Source organism: Coturnix japonica, chromosome 1 (assembly GCF_054131305.1).
Source record: "Coturnix japonica strain WE chromosome 1, WE-NBRP24, whole genome shotgun sequence".
NCBI lineage: Eukaryota > Metazoa > Chordata > Aves > Galliformes > Phasianidae > Coturnix > Coturnix japonica.
Window position 1 is genome coordinate 19,612,949 of NC_140663.1, and position 20,219 is coordinate 19,633,167.

Sequence of the window (20,219 nt, forward strand, 5' to 3'; positions counted from 1 at the left end):
TTCTCACATTCCATTTAAACACATTTTGCCCCTCACTTTTCCATTCAGACCACAGTGTCTTGGAGGCATTCCAGACATGTTCCTATAATGTTATATCTCCTTTAAGGTCTGAAGGGAGGAGGAAGTCTTTGGTAAGTAAGCAGTTCAGTGTTGAGGAAAAGAAAAACTTTAACAGGGGATTATGCCATGATATTGTTTCAACAGGATGACAAATAACAAAAATGGTCCAGATGCATTGTTAAAAAGGTAACCTCACTAAAGGCTTTTACCTTACCTAATGATATTTTAGGGAGCTGTCCATGATATTTAAACATTTCAGGCAATACTTTGCCCTAGAGCTGAATGCTTTGATGCCAGAGGCAACGTAACTATTGCCTGAGGAGTACATAGAGCCCTAAATATAAACCATGGTCTATGAACTAAAATTACTGATGGAATTTGGCTCTAGCCACAGAAAGGGTTTTAAGCCTCCTGTCTAAAGCCCATTTGATCTTGTTTCCTTCACTGGTTGCAGTATACAGTATCAAATATGTGACTATTCAGATCTGCATGTTGTGGCCACTGGATTCACTGAAACTACCACCATTAAAGGCTTATTAAGCCCACATTTCTGTTTAGAAATCCCCACACGGAGAAACCAGCTTATAGGTTATGCAGCACACATGCACATAGATTGGTGTGCCCAGGATGAGTTGGCCTGGGGAGCCTTGCCTGTGGACAACCATGTCGGTTTCATCACACACTCGGCCTCAGGCCATGTGTGGAGCCATCGATCACCTGGGACATTCTGCTGGCAGTGGCCTAGTGTGTCTGCCAGATACCTAGAGATTTTGCACAAATCACCAATTTTTTTCTTTTTATCCTAGTAAAAATGTCTGGCAAAGCAACAGAGGATGTGTCTTGGAAAGGCAGATGAGTATTAGCCCTTGTGAGAGCAGAAGCAATGACTAAGCCTTCTTTTAAAGCACTCTTCATGTCCTTGACCAGTAGTCTTCACTTCTTCCATTTTATCCTGTAAATATGTTGTGAGAAAGGACAGACTCACAAATGACTGACACATCTGCTTTTGGAAGTGGAATTCACAATGCTGACTGAGGTGTTCAGTTATATACGCCAATCACACACAGCTCTGGAGAACATGGGAAGCCAGCCTAAGGATCTGGGCAGAAGGATGATTCAGCTGATCTTGCGTCTGTGTGTGTAGCAAAAGGATAAGTGCAATCCACTTCTAATGAAATAATATAAAGGACACTTAATCAGATGTGTTTTATTCTGGGCAAGCACAGAAACATGCTGCCAAGTATATCACAGTATGTGACTAAGGGTCTCGTTTAGTCTGGTTGAGAAATGATCTGACAAAAGTCTGTAGGAATCATGATTAAATTATGACGTTGTACCATTTCTCAACTAAGGGGAAAAGCTACTTGATACCTGCTTGGTTTGTTGGTCAAAATCTACTCTTTCTTTAAAAGAGCCTGAAGTCCCCCAATCTTTGATTGAAACCTTCTATGCTGACACACTGTACTGACAAGTAAATGTACCTGGGAACACTCATCGGTAAAAATAGCTAAAAAGACTCTTCAAAGTGTTTGGAGAATTTTATAATAGAATAATGATTTTCCAAATACAAAATGTGCTGTATTTCCTGACAATTACATGTCAGATAACTGCATTTAGAGGTTTAATTCTCCTTACCAAGTTAAATTAGGCGCTTCTTCTCTTTTCTAGACAAACTCATGCCACCAGCTGAGAGGAGCGTGCATTTATCATCCTCACTGGGAAGACTATCAGGAAAATTCTTTTGTCTTTTATACACCTACGTTCCCATTTAGAGTGATTCTTTTCTATGTAATTACTGTAGTGTCCTTACTGTGATTTTAGCCTAGATTTGGGTAGTATAATCTTGTGTTAAAACATACTAGGTCTGAAGAAAAATTTGTTCCCATAAAAGTACTAATTACAATAAATAGCAGAATGTTGTGAACGTATATAAAATATAGAACTGTCAATCAAATCTTCAGATAGTAAAAAACAGTAAAGAAATTACAAATCGTGCACAGTTCTTATTAAAAACTATTCTAAATGTATCTCTTTTCCATACAGATCATACTCTTTGTATAGGATGTAGTTCTTGAGAACTGGAGGAAGTGGAAACTTCTTCATGGATGACAGTTTCTGGAGCCTCCACAACCCCATGAGTTTACGTATCTTCAGGCGACACAGATGTTTCAGTGGGCGAGGATTATCTAAAAATAGCAGTGAGAGAGAAATAGTGGAAAAAAAACAATGCCATCAACAATGAGTGACTGCACTAATAAAATTAATATTAAAATCCACCGTGGGGCAAATTTTGCCACTTCTGAATATGTGATGTTACACATTGTTGATATTAATCAAACTTCTTTTGGATCTCTACTAACACTATATTCCTCCTTTTAAGAAATATGCACACTGTACCATGTCACCTAAACTGGACATTATTTAATGTAATCAGTGGTAACTGATAAGTGATCTCTCCTTTCTCTATGTGTATATTCAAAAAAATCTGCAGGTTGAAGCCAGCTGTATAAATGACCTGACACTTCCATTTCTGCTCTATGAAGAAGGCACCAGGACCAGACCTTACCATGCTTGGATCTAAACCAACACTTCCTACCAGACTTTACTTCACTGGAAGACTTTGGTTTGACTTAGCTTTCCTGAACACTTCAACAGTTTTCAACATACCTGTTATAGTTGATGCAACACAATTATTTTGATGTGCCTGTGACACCAACACTAAATTAAAGACATCCTCTGCATGCCAGTATAAAATATCACAATAAAATTAAACACCAGATTAAAATTTAAATGTTTTGCTCCTTTATAATTGATGTTGAACAAAATTCTATTAAAAAACTGAAAACAGTCAAATAAAAGTAGTTCCTGTAAAGAGAGCATTTCCTATATTTCGCAACTTCCTAAAGTTTTCACTAAGGTGGATAAAACCTATTTCCAGTGCCACCTGCAGTGGAATATCTAAACTAGGTTGTGGATCTTCAAAAGAGAAAGCATACATAGAAGTATTAATTACTAAATGGCAACTCTAAATGTGTATCTTGTAAATCAGGAAATGATGGTACGCTGCGATGGTGCGCTCATTGTCAACACCTCTCATCTTGAACATAATAGCATCTGAAACATGCTCTTATGATAATCCTTGAATGACTAATAGACTTGGGAGATCAAGGGAGGAAAAGAAGATGAAGTATCAGCAATATTCCTTCATAAAACATGTGTCTCATAGCTGTGCAATGATCGGCGTTACAAGGCTTCATGTGAAGTATGAGAAGTACCTCAGTGGTCTTGCTTAGCTGAAGAGGTTTCCCACACAACAGTAACATTCCTTACAAGACTGGTAAGGTGCACACGGGGTTCATTTTCACCTACCATGTTCCAGTCCAATTAACTATGACCAGTGGCAACAGGTAAAGATCTGACTCATCTGAGAAATGGATGACAGGTACAACCTGGCTTTTAAGTTAGTACACACTTGTATTGCTATTGAATTTTGGACTAATATGACCTGATAAAAGCAATTAAAGTCTCCTGTAATAAAACATAACATAATTAGTTGGAAGTTAGATATTTACCCAATATCTGACGTATCTCTGTCCATTCCTTCTGTGTTTCTAGAACAAATTTAATTTTTGTGCATAGTGGAACGTAATCCATGTAATCTATAAAAATACGAACAACTTTTCCAGCTAAGTGCTTCAACCAAGGAACAGCAATAAAGTCACAGAACTGAAAGAGAAAAGATATCAGAGAATAATTTCAAAATAAGCGCAGTGGAATGCCAAAATAACACATTTTAAATCAATTACAAAAGGTGATTCAAACAGTATTAGGAATGAGCTTTAACAGCCATAATGGTTCCACATGTAAATTACTTTATATTTGCTTCCATGCTTAGTCTTTGTGATCTCTTAATTACTCTGGACAGGCTTGAAGGCCAAACAGCCATTACAATGTTGCTATAATTTCCAGCACTCTTCCGTTCAACGGTGATTTCTCTTTGGAAATGCATCACTTCCACTGGTTTGGATAAGGACAGAAATAACAATATCCTGATTTGGAGCTTCTTAAGTCTTCCTCACTAAATCTCTAATGTACCGGCACCAAACTAAAGCACTCTACATTTCTTTCCCTCAGTGTCAAAAATGTTTTATTTTTTTAGGTTGTTTTAAAAGGATTTTGTGAGTATATTAAGCTTAGTTCTGTACAATAATATGGAATTTTTAAAGCTGGCTAATGGAAAGAAGAGAGAGAAAAGGAAGTTGTGTATTTACCGGATTATCCTTTATTACAGAAGAAGTCCACCCTGGGAGAATCTCTTCCTCTGGAGTTGACCACACAAAAGAATTTCCAAAGATATCTTGATGCATACAGTCAAAACACAACTCCACATTATACCCATGATTCAGCAACAGCCTTAGCATCACCTCATCATTCAAGGCATACTGGATGGCACTGGGAAAATGCGTATCATTAACCATCATAAAGTAACAATTGACGTTTGCTCCATAGGATAGAAGCAGCCTTACTATTTCATGGTTACCACCTCTCACTGCCACAAGAAGACAGTTTAAAGGATCCTTGTTTGGATTTGCACCAGCTTTCAGTAATATTTCAGTGCAAAGGATGTCGTTGTTAGAAACAGCAAAATAGAGCGCAGTTTTCCTTTCATCATCGTAACTATTTGAAATGTGATCATCCAAGAGGGTATTGACATCAAAATCATTTTCAATAAGGAGCTCTAGACACTGTGAATTTTGGCCATCTGCAGCTGAGTGAACAGGGCTTATCCCACTTCTCTGGATTGCAGTTTGGGATGTGACTGGAATGAGATACTTCAGGACCCTAAAAAACAGTGAAGAAAGTAAGGCACCACTCCTCTGCATTACGAAAATGACCACCACACACACAGGAAAATCCTAACACAGAAGCACCTGTTCGGGAAGTATCAAATGGGACCTTGTCTTGAAGATGTTTCAGTGCTTTTTACTTAGCTCTAAAGCAGTATATTTTACATTTTCTTCTGTTTCTGCTAAAATAACACTTAGAAGTTGATTCAAGTTGATGCAACATAGCCATTTCTGAAATATAGGTGGTCTCTACATATTCATGTTTAACACTGTTCTTCAGTGTGACCTTGAGCCATTCTATATCTTAAAGAAAACTTGAAGTTCAAACTTCTACTCACAGGTAATGCCCCTCATAAGCTGCCTTATGTATGGGAAGCAGTCCTGCCTTATTGGGCACATTGCCACTTCCTCCATACTCCAGAAGAAGTGCTATGCAGTCTGGATTTCCTCCTCCTGCTGCCTCAAACAGTATTGATGAACCATCATCTTCTAAGGCCTGGACATCACCACCTTGAAGAACGATAGAGAGTTTAGAATTACACCCAAATTGATTTGCAGATCAACATAAAAACAAGCCCAGAATACTCTCCTTCATATTTTTAAATGCATGTAAATTAAAATTTTATGTAAACAAGAAATACTTCTTGTGACAAATTTAGCTTTCAAAGGCAAAAACATTTCCCTCCTTGATGGAAATGGACTGGTATCAACTCTATCACTCCTCTGACATGGATTATGGAAGTGCAGGAATGCTCACACATGCTTGCTTTCTTTCCAAGAAACCAAATCTTCTCATTTGTTGCTCCTATTTCTCTCCTGTTCCATTACCACTCTAAAACACCTCAGCAACCAGGCAGGATGCACGCCAGAGCAGAGGCCCAATTCTTTCTTACCTGACTACATACCTTTATGAATTAGATGCTCCAGCACATCACAGTGACCATATTCAGCAGCAACACCTAATGGTGTTACTCCATATCCATCCTTAAGGTTGACATTTCCACCATTCTTCAGAAGAAGAGAAACAATATCTTTGCGTCCCTGTTTTGCAGCTTCATGCATTGCAGACCAACGTTTTGCACATGGCTGGTGGATCCTACAGTTGTGTTTAATCAGAGTAGATGCCATTTCAAAAGAGCCACTTCTTACAGCTTGAAGATATTAAAGAAGGAAAGAAAAAATAATGTAATTATATTTTCAAGTATGTTGTCCTGAAGTTAAAAGACATCTATTAAGTTTAGAGAATTTTTTTCTTCTGTACTGATATGAGGAAATTCAAAAGACTTCCAGTCCTAGGAATCTGGGGGTCCAATTCAATGGTAAATAAATGATGATGTGAGCTGCACAGAAAATTCAAGCTTGTAGTCACAGGTAATCCCTCTCATAAGTTGCTTTGTGTATAAGAAACAGTCCTTATCAGGTACCTTGCCTAAACCATCTTAATCTGTAAAAAATATCAGTTAGGAATATGGAGGACAGCAGCATCAGATCAACTGCAAGGAAAAGCAACAATAAAAACAATAAAGTATTAGACAATAGTATTTACTCGTAAAATTGATGCAAACATTACAATGTCCATGAAAAAATCTCAGTTGTAATTTATTCATCTGGTAATTCTAATCCTAGCATGTACTCAGTGGCTGCTGTTAGTCAAAACACAACTGACATCTGCCATCCCATATTCTACTCTTTTGACATTCCAAGTTTGAAATTTGCATAGATAACTACAACTGCAAATCATTCACACATAAAACAGTGATCCAGATAGGAGTCCAATCTCACATCTGAACTATCCTTTGGAATAGCAGATCTCTTTTCTGACTGATAAGGCAGCTGAAAAAGGTCAGCATCACAGGGATAGCAAATTTAACTTCAGTGGATGTCCTTTTAAACATGTAAGAAGTTTTTTATGAAGCAAGAGTCTTTTTAATTACTCACATTTCAAAGAATCACAGAATCACAGAATTATCAAGGTTGGAAAAGACCTAGAAGATCATCCAGTCCAACCATCATGAATACTTCCCAGTTAAATCATTTGTTCTGAGAAGAAGCATTACTGAACACAGTGGGAAGTAGAAATTATCACACTGGATTTTATTTTTTTTTATTTTTTTTGGGGGGGGGGCATTTATTTTGAATTGGATTCAAAATGTGCCCTTCAATCCAAAGTTTTAGAATTAAAAGGAGAAAGAAAATGATATTAAGCTCTCAGCATCATCTATGAAGTGTTAAACATCCAATTCTCTGTTTCACCAAGGCTAAAATGCGTGATGCACAACAATATCTACATCTACCTTCTCAACTCTGAGTGGCACAAAAACACAAAAACCATCACATAAACAGTTCACATCTGGCAAACCTCATTTTCAGGAGTTTGTACAGAGAAATATGTAGGAAAATAAACTGCCACTACAAGGGGAATTCTTTTTTGATCTGCCCCAGTTATTCCTTCCAAGTCTCATTAAAACCAAAACTGAAAATAGCTTAAATTTATGGACTACAACTACTGAAAAGAGCTGAAACAATGGAAAGCAGGACACCTCAAAGGAAAACTTCAGAAAACCCTCAGAGCCTTAAGATGTTAACATCTCAATTGCTTCTGAAGGAAGTTAACCAAAATTCATAGAATTTAATATTTTAATATTGATATCTGTCATAAAGATTGCAGTTCGTTATGCAGTATAATGGTACTTTGCTGTATATATGAGAATTGGATTAAGTTCAGAGATTTGTTCTCTTCAGAAGAATGGAGACATTTGACTTTCAACAGCAACTAGAAACTGATAATTGCTAAGCTACCCATGTGTACCAATGCTCATTTAAGTCTACCAACAGCTAAAAATCTTCCACAGAATCAGCTTTCTTTAGACTGAGATGTTATTTAGAAATGCAGTAGAAGCTTGCTTTCATTGCGAGAAGGAAGAGAAATGAGATGGGAGGTTTTGGAATCAAAAATGCCTTTCTGCTCTTGAAGAAATAATTCAAAAAATATAAAAATCCTCTGTAACCTCCAGACCCCCACAGAAAGTACTTTCTAGTTAAAATAAAGCTTATTCTTGTACCTGACTTAAACCTTAAGATGGACAGCTTGCTAATGGCCTTACAGAATCTTAAGATACAGAGAAGATGCCTCAAACAACAACAAAAAATAGGTCACATTCTCAGGTTTATCTTTAAACACATCTCAGGAATGACTTAGAGAAAAATGATTGCTGAAGTGAAAGCTGGGCACATTTCAGTAAAATGCTGGATATTTCACCTCATTTACCAACAGCCAGAACATACAGCCCCGTGTAGTATTGGAGTGACTAGGAATTACACACAGAGACGAGAATTCACAGACATGGAGCTAAATTCCCCGTGTCAGGGTTAGCTTTCAAGTGTGATGAAGCAGACGTGCCAGTTTAGTGGAGTGGATGGGCCGCAGTACAGGGAAAGGAGGCAGTTACCAATCAGGAGTGGAGTCTCGCCTTTGTCATTAGTGGTGTTGGGCCATACACCTTTTTCCAGCAACGCTCGGACATTTCCCACAAAACCAGCTTTGGCTGCCAAAGTTAGCGGTGTTTCTCCATCAGATGTTTTGTATTCCCACATTGTTTTATAAGATGCTGGAAGTAAGAAAGTGAGGAAACATAAAACTAAATTAAAGCACAGTGCTGTTAATGCACACATGTAAACCAGCAGTTCTTAAATGCTTTAAGTCCTTAATCTTTATGAAAATTGCTTGTAATTAGATTTATCTTAATCTAACTTGTACTTCCAGACTGAATACTGAATATTCACTTTAGCTCTGTTCATTCTATAGGATTCTGAACAAAGCATTAAACAAGACTCCAAGCTCTTTGCCAGTGTAAATCAATTTAACATCCCAAGAACAAAATTTGCCTGAGATGCAAATAACATTTGTAAGATGCTCCATGGAGAATTTCTTCATACTATTTTAGTAATCAGTTCTAGCCCATTGCTATCCACGTCTGGTTTTTTTGTTCTATGCTTCTTTGCTACTTCTTCTGTCCCATGGGACATCCTCATTTACTCACCATCTAAAATAATTTCCAGTATTTGTTGAATTGGCTGAGCTGCAGCCTCGTGCAGAGGAAACCACCCTCTTTCATCAGCTTCATCCAGAGCATATTTCCATTTCACAAGCTCTTGGAGCCCAAATATTTGACCTTAAGAAACCCAATAGATAAATGAGATGCAGTTGGAAAAATATTATGAGGAAAGCTCTGTTTCGCAAAGGGACAGTTTTGTTGAAGGGGTTTTACCTTCCTTTATGGCTGTTACAATTTTCCTATTTTCTTCACTAGGTGGCACAAAACTACCCAAAAGAAAACAGAAAATAGAAAATATAAACAAGTGGTAAATACATTACATTATTTATTCAGTATTTTCCACGAGGTTCTCATCTGAGCCAACTATCCTTTGAATATATCATTTATAGTCCTCACTAGCCTTGTGACCTCTTAAGGTACACCTGAAACACAGGCCTTCAGAGTAGCCAAAGCTTTCAAGGGAGGTGCAGGTCCCTTGTGTCCCTTCCCCTGCCCTCCCCTGGTATGGCAGCTTCCAGGAGGAGCTGTGAGCTGCTCTGACAAAGCTCTTTATGTGGTAAAGAATTCTCATGTGTACTAATAAGGCGTATTTGCCACACAGCACAGGAATGATCCCCTCAGACTCAGAAACTTTAGGAAGCGAATGAAAACATGATGGCACCAGAATGTTAATATTTGTTAATGAATGAAAGTTTGATTTATGCAAATAATGTCGTTTTCCCTGGAAAACAAATGTCAGTATTTTTAACAGTATTATTTGAACCTCCATAAAACATAAGTTAAGTGCTGGTTTCTGCTAGTGCATTGAGCATCTTAAAAACTAGATTAGATTAAAAAGAAGAAAAAAAAGGGGAGCAGCCAAGTAAAAACAAAGATTCCAGCAAACACCAGTGACCAAGAGTCAAAATCTCATGAGAGCCCAAAGGAAATTAAGGCTGACAGTGCTCCCAGACTTACAGTTCTGCATCTTGGGTGGTGACACACTGGAACAGGTTGCCCAAGGAGGCTGTGGATGCCCCATCCCTGGAGGCATTCAAGGCCAGGCTGTATGTGGCTCTGGGCAGCCTGGTCTGGTGGTTGGCAACCCTGAACATAGCAGGGGGGTTGAAACTAAATGATCATTGTGGTCCTTTTCAACCCAGGCCATTCTATGATTCTATGATCTCCCTTTCAGTACCAAGATAGATTAACCTACAATATGTATTTATGGGATTATTTCCAAAGAACCTTTCTGCTAAGACAAAGTTCACTTTTGTTTCACGTGTACTCTTCTCACAAGAATGGCCTAAAAGCCACAGGAAGTATTACTTTAGTCAAGTGAGTCCCGTCTCCCTTAACCTCTCTACAACTCCAAAAGATGGGTTGCTCCAGATAGCAAAGCAGAGCTGGATCTCAGCTTTGCCTCCAGCACAGAGCCCTGATTGATGCCAGGACGATGATTTCCATCATCCCACACAGTTAGGTGAAGCCTCCACTGAATCAAAGGATTCAATCAGTCTAATTTAATGTCACATCCTAATTCTTGCTGAACACTTCTGTAGGATCCTTTGGTTTTCTGGTTTGCATTTTTCTTGTACACATTCACACCTGAGCGCACAGGGGAATATGGAGTGCATACAGATAAGTTCACTAACAAATTTCTGTTTTCTTTATTCTTTCAGGCAGCGTTTCACTTGGCAAAATGCATAACAGCCACACCAAGAACTGCTTTAAGGACAATATCAAGCACTAAATGTCAGCATCTCAAAACACTAAAATTATGGCATAAGTTCTGAATTTACAGTACCTGTCACTAAAGCTGGACATTCGTGGTTTGGCTGCATTCGATTCCTGAATGCTGAGCTGTATGGCATACTCAGCGAGCAGATCTTCGACCACATCTTCACTTTCATCCATCATTTTTTTATGGCACATTATATTCATATGCTGTTTTGAAGTACACACAAAAATACACTGGTTAGGATTGTGCACTATTTAAGGTTGTTGGTTTTGTTTTTTTTTTTTTTTATTTTTAATAATAAAATCAAGTGTTTTAATCAACTTATTTTAATTTCATAACATCTTGTTGAGTTTGTTTCTACTGTTCACAAATGTTCATAAACAGTTTAATCTTGCAAGTGGATCAGTACCATCCAACTTCACTTATTCCAAGGGGGAATACAAGCACAGAACAGCTTGTAGGATACTCCAATGCAGGACAGCAAGCAAATTCTTTTATGAAAAACAATAATATATATATACTGCTTCTCTACCTCCACTTTATCTCTGGACAACTAGGGGATGAAATTAGTCATCATCTAAATGTGTAGCTCCTTTCTGGTCCTACAAATCCCATAGCCCATTTTGCTGGCTATCCCCTGCTTTGTTGTAATCCACAGAGCTGATAATGCCACAGGCAACCCAGAGCTCTGCTTTTACACAGTCTTAACCGGGAAGGTGTTAAGTAAGCAGTGTTTTACAATTGTTGTGTGTGCCATTTTCAAATTATCACACAAAAATTAATAGTGTATTTTCAAATGATAAATTTAGTAAGGTAGCAACTGACTGACACGGCAGAATAAGTAGAATGTAAATGGCTCACCACAGCACAAGTGCTGGACGCATAGCTAGAGGTCTATACATGCCTTGAGAGCCTGATTTGCTATATCACTGCTGGTAATACGCTGTGCTAAAGCGACGAGCTCTGACAGAAGCATGGATGTTCCACTGGGATCACACAGGAGTATAGCAGCACAGCCGGCATGCTGAGCAGCAGCAGCAGCGTCTCTCTTATGCAATGCAGCAGTGAAAAGGCTAAAAAGCTCAGCAGCAAAATTTTCTTCCAGTCAGCTATGGGTATTTGGCAGCTACCAGAACACGGCACTAGGTCACAAGAAACAACTACAAAAGCTTATTCCACAATTTAATTGCTTTATATTGACTATTTTACTTAAATAACATTTGGAGTAACCTGATACTCTTCTGACATATTTTTCTATTTCTACCCGAAAAAAGGCATTACTTACTATTGTTTTGCATACAAAAAAATAATGAAATCAGTCTTTTTTTGCTGTTGTAAAGTCATCATTTTAACTAAAAAAACCTGAACAACTCACTAATAGGGAGTTCTGAGTCTCTCCCTGGAAGAAGCATATCAAGAACTTATCATTTTTAAACATATAGATAAATGTTTATCACTTTTAAATGCTTAAAGTTAATAATGTTTATGTTACTCTCATTTCTTATCCTTAAAATAAACCGGACAAAACTAGCTTTTCTCTCTAGAAACAGAAGGCCCTTCGGCATGCAAAGAGGTTATTCGCAGCAATAAAATAACAGCGGTCCAAATTTGGACTCAGTCTATTAAATATCACAGTTTTAAACGATTTCACCGTTAGTCTAATTGGCGAGCACAACGTATAGCCTCACCTTTTCAACCCATTATCTTGCCACTGTTAGTCTGGGGCCTGCATTTTGAACAGCCAGGAATAGAGACCTGCAAGCTAATGTGTCCTGTGATATTTCTAAAATTAAATACGCAGTTGCTTGATAAATTAAGGTCTGACCTTGTACAACTGTAACACGAGCAGACTCAACCCACAGGAAAGTATTACACATGACTTCTCTAAAATCTCATCAAATGTAACATGAGGTCTGGATGGTATAGTAAGATTATCTGTGCCCTCATTGGTTCAACAGCTCTCATTAAGAACATAAAGTAATTGCCAACTTGGCTTCAAGGATGCCATTAACATCCTGTAACATATTAACATAAATTAAAAGGAATCCGGGAAGGTTTAGCATTTAACTATTTGTAGATGTGTAGATTCTGACAAATTCTATGGCCAAATAGCAATCACTATGTCTGAAGCAGATATGATGCAAAGCTTTATAGATTTGATGATAGTCAGTTATAGCGCTTACTTGCCTAGATTCAGTAACTTGATATTGGTCAAAGAAGCAGGAGATACAGTACAGAATACAAATACAAGGTCCTGCATTGCACCTGGATCAAGGCAATCCCAAGCACATACAGTTTGGGCAAAGAATGGCTTGAGAGCAGCTCTGAGAGGGATTTGGGGGTGTCAGTTGATAGAAGACTCAACATGAGTCAGCAGTGTGCACTTGCAGCCCAGAAGGCCAGCCATGTCCTGGGCTAGATCAAGAAAAGTGAGACCAGCGGAAAGAAGGAGATTCTGCATCTCTGCTCTCGTGAGAAGCCACCTAGAGTACTGCATCCAGTTCTGGGACCTCCAGCACAAGGACATTGGGCTGCTGCAGTGGGTCCAGAGGAGGGCCACAAAGATGATTAGAGGGCAGGAGCAGCTCCCTGCAGGGACAGCCTTAGAGAGCTAATTCCTTACTGTGAGGGTGGGGAGACACTGGAACAGGTTGCCCAAGGAGGTTGTGGATGCCCCTTCCTATCCAAGGCCAGGCTGGATGGGGCTGTGAGCAACGTGGTCTAGAGGGAGGTGTGCCTGCCTATAGCAGAGGTTGGAACTAGATGATCTTAAAGGTCCCTTCCAAATCAAACCATTCTATGATTCTGTCATTCTATAGTGCAAGTAGAAGTGATACAAAAACACAGTAACCCAACAGTAACATGAAGAACAGCTGTACCCAGAAAGTGTGGAAGAAGTTGGATGGTTGCTTTTTTTTCCCTTCAGCTCCTTATTTTTTCTCACTCATATCACTGATACAATACTTGCGTACTGAAACAATAAACACCCAAGGTGTTGTTAAATATAACTATCTGATACAATGAAATTTTACACTGGGAACTCCTGACAGAACAAAATGTCAGAACCCCACTGCTCTTCTGTGCCCCACAGTTTATTCATGTTTGTAGAACTTTAAAGACATGGAGATTTTGGAAAGGGTCCAGAGGAGGGCCACAAAGATGATCAGGAGGCTGGAGCACCTCCCCTGTGAGGACACAGGCTGAGGGAGTTGGGTTTGTTCAGCCTGGAGAAGAGAAGGTTGCGGGGTGAATTCATTGCAGCCTTTCAATACCTGAAGGGAACCTACACCCAGGAGGGGAGTAAACTCTTCGAAAGGGCTGACAATAACGGGACACGGGGAAATGGTTTTAAGTTAAAAGAGGGAATATTTAGGTTGGATGTTAGGGGGAAGTTCTTCACTAGGAGAGTGGTTAGGCCCTGGAACAGGCTGCCCAGGGAGGTTGTGGATGCCCCGTCCTTGGAGGTGTTCAAGACCAGGTTGGACGGGGCCCTGGGCAACCTGATGTAGTAAATGTGTATGTTTGGTGGCCCTGCCAGGCAGGGGGGTTGGAACTACATGATCCTTGAGGTCCCTTCCAACCCGGGTCATTCTGTGATTCTGTGATTATGTGAACTGTAAAACTGTAAACTCAACCAATATGTGACGTGCACCTCATCTTTGGATGCAAGATCAAGAAGGTGATTTAATGATGATAAACAATATTAAATGCAACTGCTGCTAGTGTGATACAGTCAAGCACAGTGAGCATTCAAGATATTGTGTCCCGGTGACGCAGTGGTAGCAATGCCGCGTTGCAACACCAGAGGCCCTGGGTTCGAATCCCCCCTGTGGCGCAAGTGGTAGAAGTGCCGCTCTGCAGCACAGAGGCTCGAACCCCAGGGGTTGGACTCGATGATCTCTAAGGTCCCTTCCAACCCACACGAGACTATGAGACTATGATGATACTATGATATAGTGCAATACAAGTAGGCATGCAGAGTGCCAAGGCCCTGCTGGACTGCTGGCTCACAGCGGCTAAGAACAGCACACCGCACTGCCCGCTCTCCCTTCCCCACACACTGAACACACTCCCACCTCCCCGCCTTTCCACTCACACACGCATCCGCCCCGCGTTCCAACAGCGCATGCGCACACCCACACGCACGCGTCGGTTTCGGACCGGGCGGTTCCGCTCTCGGCTGAGGGCGACTACGGCGCATGCGCAGTGCAGCGCCCTTCTCCATGTCCTCTAACCGGTGACCTCAGACGCCCGCGCGCTGTCGCGCATGCGCCTGGCGGCCCAGTCGGCGGCGGTGCCGGCGGTGCCCGGTGTGTGAGCGGGACGCGGCCATGGCGGGGGCGCTGAGGAAGGTGAGCGGGCAATGATGAGGCTTTTAGTTGGGCCGTGGCTGCTTTCCTGAGGGAGAACAGGGATCGGAGCGAGGGGGCGAGCGGGTGTCCTGTCGTGCGGCCCTCACAGCGCTGCAGGATCGTGGGAGGGAGGCTCGTGTGACAGGCACGGCTGGGTCGGGGGGTAGCGGTGTGGGAGTGATGGCTTTGTGCAGTAAATGGTTGTGTGTGCTTTGTGCAGACCACTGGGCTCGTGGGACTGGCTGTGGCTGAAAACCCCCATGAGGTACGTTGTGTGTCTGATTTCTGATCTACTGTGTGTCGTCAGTCAGCGTTTCTGTTTATAGTGTTTGTGCATGTAGGTGCAGTGGGACCAACTAAAAGGGAGATGGTAGAAATGTTACCAAGTAAGAGAGGAAGAAAATGAATTCCTGACAGTTTAGTTCAGATCACTGGAAGTTATTCTGCACGTTTACTTTCTGCTGCAAATGTTGATTTCAGAAACCTTTCTTGCATAAGTGCTGTTATTTATCTCTTATCTCCAAAGTAAAAGTGAAGAACTCCTTAAATTCAGTCCTTCATAAATGTAACATCCCATTCACAGAATTGTAGGGGCTGGAAGGGACCTTTAGAGATCACCTAGTGTAACCCCCCTGCCAAAGCAGGCTGCACTGACCAGGTTACACTGGTAGGTGTCCAAGCAGGTCTTGAACATCTCTAGAGAAGGAGACTCCGCAGTCTCTCTGGGCAGCTCTTGTGCTCTTGTCACCCTTACTGTGAAGAAGTTCTTACACACATTAATGTGGAACTTCCTATGTTTCAGTTTGCAGCCATTCCCCCTTGTCCTATTGCCGTGCACTGCTGTGGTGTCATCCCTTTGCCTCCTGAACTTCACATATTATTAGACATTGATCAGATTCCCACTCAATCTTCTTTTCTCAAGGCTGAACAGGCCCAGGTCACTCAGCCTTTCTTCATCAGAGAGGTGCTTCAGGCCCCCTATTATTTCTGTGGCCTTCTGCTGGACTCTTTCTGGGAGGTCCCTGTCTTTTGTGCAGGGGATCCCAGAACTGGACACAGTACTCCAGGTAAAGCCTCACCAGGGCAGAGTAGAGGGGGAGGATCACCTCCCTTGACCTGGCTGCGCTCTCTTTAATGCACGCCAGGATCCAATTGGCCTTGATCACCAGGGCACACTGCTGGCTCATGGCACCCGCAGAATTCAGAAGCATACAGTCATTTTCCTACCCCGTTGTGCTGTGTTTCCAAAAAATGCTGAAATAACCTCTATCTGTGCCAAGGGAGAAGGTTGATTTCACCCTAAACAGGCACCATTTGCTGCAAAGCAGGCTCAGGACTCTGTGATGGTGAGCACTGCAAAACCTCAGTGGTTCTCAGGAACCACAGCCAAGGATTTGTGTAGCAGATTGGTGCTTGTTTTTTGCTCCCCAGGGCCAGTATCACACAGAATCACAGAATCACAGAATGACCCGGGTTGGAAGGGACCTCAAAGATCATGTAGTTCCAACCCCCCTGCCAAGCAGGGCACCAAACATACACCTTTACTAGATCAGGTTGCCCAGGGCCCCGTCCAACCTGGTCTTGAACACCTCCAAGGACGGGGCATCCACAACCTCCCTGGGCAGTAATGAAAGTATGTTTACCACATTGTGTATTCAGGAAGCATGGGCTTTGAAAGCACTTGAGTAATTCTTTCGTTTATCTCTGCTTTGAAATTCCCAACTATGCAACAAGTCCATTTTGGAAATGCCACCAATATTTAGGAATAGTGTCACAAACAACAATTGTGGCAAACAATATTGTGATAAGCAAATGACTCTGGTTCTTCATGATCCTCGTGTGGCCTTCATCACTACATTTTAATTCAGCATTAGAAGTTTCAGATGTCAGTTTCATTTAGATCTGGTTATCACTCAGAACTTAGCACTAGCATAGGAAGAAGTGCTAAATACCACCACCAAACAAAAAAACCGAGCTATAATCTGGAAGATGATGTACTTCTTTATATCTTTCTCAAGCAGTTTTTCAGAAGCTGGTCTAGACGTGAGTTTGCCTGATTTGTGAAAAGTACAGTTAGCATTAGACCTGCAGTTATTGTTGTTTCAGCTTTGCATTAAATACGCTTAATATCCTTACATATGCAGTTTGGTTTTGTTTAAGGGATGTGCTAGTGGAAGCTTCTTGTTCTGACAAATCTAAAACAGAATTCTTTGTTTCAGGCCGGGTCCTTTTGTTAATCTTACATTTGAATATCCTAACAAACTATAACACAAAACATAGGGTGCTGTCAGCTGTAGTGGGACAAGTAATTGTGTAATTCTGGTTGCACATTTTAACCACGTGTTGCCATTGTTTCAGCGCCTGCGAATACTGTACTCCAAAATCCTTGCTGTCCTGCAGAACATTCCCAGAGACGCAGCGTATAGGAAATACACTGAGCAGATTGTAAATCAGCGATACAATTTGGTGCAAACAGTAAGTACTTCTTAAGATTGATGAAACTGGTAGGTACTTATCACGCGATTGCACAAAACCTGTGTCCTCTTACCAGCGTGTTATATTAATACAGTCTTTGTAGTCTTAGGCCACACCTCAAGTACTGTGTTCAGTTTTGGGCCCCTCACTGCAAGAAAGACATTGAGGCCCTGGAATGTGTTCAGAGGAGGGCTACAAAGTTGGTGAGGGGTCTGGAGCACAGGCCTTATGAGGAGAAGCTGAGGGAGCTAGGATTGTTCAGCCTGGAGAAGAGGAGGCTCAGGGGAGACCTTATAGCTCTCTATAACTTCCTGAAGGGAGGTTGTAGTGGTTGTAGATGTGGGTCGGCCTTTTCTCTCATGTAGACAGTGATAGAACTAGAGGGGATGGTTTTAAGCTGCGCCAGGGGAGATTCAGGCTGGACATTAGGAAGTATTGCTTCTCAGAAAGGGTGGTCAGGCATTGGAATGCACTGCCCAGGGAGGTGGTGGAGTCACCGACCATGGGAGTGTTCAAGAAACGTTTGGATGTTGTGTTGAGAGATATGATTTAACTGGGAAGTATCGGTGATGGTTGGACTGGATGATCTTCTAGGTCTTTTCCAACCTTGATAATTCTGTGATTCTGTGATTCTTTGATTCTTTGTCTTCCACATTTAAAAGCAGGTTTTGGTACATTAAACCATACAGTACTGATACTGGTAACATAACTATTAGGAAGTTGCATATCGTTCTCTATAGATCTTAAGATCAAAATCTTTGAAGATTGGTTATTATTGCCTGTTTGGATAGCACTAAGTAGTACTCCATTGTAGTATTTATTTCTCCTGGGGAGGTTGATGTTTGGTTTCCAATAAGAAACCTGTGAGGGATTTTTTTTTCTGTTTTTCATAATGTAAACAACAAAGGCCAGCGAACTAAACAGTACTTTTGTGGAAAGCTGGAATATGAGCTACCCAAATTAGTGTTTTTATGATGTGTCCATCCTTTCTGTTTCTCAGTAAAGCTAATCTCTATTTGTTTGAATACTCAGGAAACCGATGTGCAGAAGCTACAGGACAAACTGAATGGTGGTCAAATAGAAGAAGTCATTCTACAGGTAAAAGAGGGAAAGTTAAGATCGGGTATAAGCTGAGTTAGTGATTTTTAGTGTTTCTTTAGCTGTTCAGAAAATGGGCTTTTTTTCCCCATATTTTTCCTCTGCTGCAAAACAAACAGTGTATAAATGTGTATATATGTATTACAAGAATCTGAGTCATCATATAGTGAATGGGATGACTGTATTAAAAATGAACATGATAATCTGCATTTACTGTGTTAAGCGTAATATAGATACCATGCGTACTTACCTTGCGGAGTCTGAATCAACAGACAGAAGATGGCAGAATGATATGGGATAGACTGGAAAATGTTGGGGATGAGCTTATCATAAAGTAGGTATTGGGAATGAGTAGGTGAACAGACTGCAGGTGTATGGGGGTGACGTGGCACATCTTAAAGTCACACAGTTATTTTCTGGGGAGAAAAAACCATACCACAATTAAAGGTAAAATTTGAGATTCTCCCTGACCATGGCAGGTAGCAGCACATCACTGAGATGATGAACTGAATTCAAGGTAGTTTAATATTCTGGCAGTTGTATTGGATTTAAGAACTTGTTTATCTTATGGTCTTTATTAACAGGCGGAAAATGAGCTTTCCCTGGCAAGAAAAATGTTACAGTGGAAACCATGGGAGCCTCTAGTTGAAGAACCTCCTACTGACCAGTGGAGATGGCCAATATAATACTGAAACCGGTGTAACCTCTTGAAAGTCAAAAAAAGTTCAAATATAATCTATTACTGACAGTACCTTTAAATTAAAAAAGTGACTTGATAAAACCATGTTTTGTCTTGATGTCCACTATACACAGCCATCTAAAGATCGCTACCAGTTTCTTGCAGTAATGGCTTTAAGAACAGTCAGCTTCTTTACAACCATTGACTCATTTCTTTTTGTCACTTGCTGATTGACAGGGTATTTATTTGTGGTTGATAATGTTATAATCTGTATTTGTATATTAGCAGATAGGACTTCTGTTGACGTGTGCTCTTTCCATCTAAATGCTTGAAAGTAGAACCTAGCCACGCATATCCAGACTCAAAACTCCTTTAGAAATCTAAATGTGGCACTGAGATCCAGGAGCAATGTGCAAGTTTGTCTTTGCTCACAGTCTTTCAGCACTATTAATGAAGTTGATGCAAGTTTAAAGATGAGGCCTGTGACAAAAATCTGTAGCTTGGCAAAGGTTTACAGTTTTAGTGCAAAACATTACTTATGTATGTTGTAATAGGTAACATTACATACATGCTTTGTAATAGGTATACAGACTTTAGAACCATCAGTTTACCTCTGTGTAATTACCTGTGACTAATTATATCGTACGTATAACATGTACAGGTAAGGTACTAAGAGCCATTTGGATGTGGTGCTCAGGAATATGATTTAGCAGAGGGTTTTTAGAGTTCACACAGAATCACAGAATGACCCGGGTTGGAAGGGACCTCAAGGATCATGTAGTTCCAACCCCCCTGCCTGGCAGGGCCACCAAACATACACCTTTACTAGATCAGGTTGCCCAGGGCCCCGTCCAACCTGGCCTTGAACACCTCCAAGGACGGGGCATCCACAACCTCCCTGGGCAGCCTGTTCCAGGGCCTAACCACTCTCCT

The 20,219-nt window shown here is 40.8% G+C and overlaps 2 protein-coding genes across 6 annotated transcripts; one reads left to right on the top strand and one right to left on the bottom strand.

Annotated features, from left to right (window-relative positions):
* Window positions 1-989: 989 nt before the first annotated feature.
* On the bottom strand, window positions 990-14,908 carry ASB15 (ankyrin repeat and SOCS box containing 15). 2 transcript variants are annotated; one of them, XM_085522657.1, is made up of 10 exons: window positions 14,779-14,908; window positions 10,749-10,888; window positions 9,176-9,228; window positions 8,948-9,079; window positions 8,357-8,515; window positions 5,813-6,058; window positions 5,246-5,417; window positions 4,332-4,902; window positions 3,633-3,786; window positions 990-2,246 (listed from the first exon to the last, which is right to left on the bottom strand). In XM_085522657.1, exons 1-10 carry the CDS (start codon window positions 14,905-14,907, stop codon window positions 2,074-2,076), a joined length of 1,929 nt encoding a protein of 642 aa, XP_085378783.1. In that variant the 5' UTR covers window position 14,908; the 3' UTR covers window positions 990-2,073. The 2 variants fall into 2 exon arrangements, with proteins under 2 accessions (XP_085378783.1, XP_015708557.2); XM_015853071.3 differs by lacking the exon at window positions 14,779-14,908 and adding an exon at window positions 12,371-12,479.
* A 34-nt stretch (window positions 14,909-14,942) lies between these two features.
* On the top strand, window positions 14,943-19,388 carry NDUFA5 (NADH:ubiquinone oxidoreductase subunit A5). Of its 4 annotated transcripts, none has more exons than XM_015853047.2 (5): window positions 14,943-15,034; window positions 15,255-15,299; window positions 17,393-17,509; window positions 18,542-18,607; window positions 19,192-19,388. In XM_015853047.2, exons 1-5 carry the CDS (start codon window positions 15,014-15,016, stop codon window positions 19,291-19,293), a joined length of 351 nt encoding a protein of 116 aa, XP_015708533.1. In that variant the 5' UTR covers window positions 14,943-15,013; the 3' UTR covers window positions 19,294-19,388. The 4 variants fall into 4 exon arrangements, with proteins under 4 accessions (XP_015708533.1, XP_015708535.1, XP_015708539.1 ...); XM_015853049.3 differs by having other exon boundaries at window positions 17,435-17,509; XM_015853053.3 differs by lacking the exon at window positions 17,393-17,509.
* The last annotated feature ends 831 nt before the right edge of the window (window positions 19,389-20,219 follow it).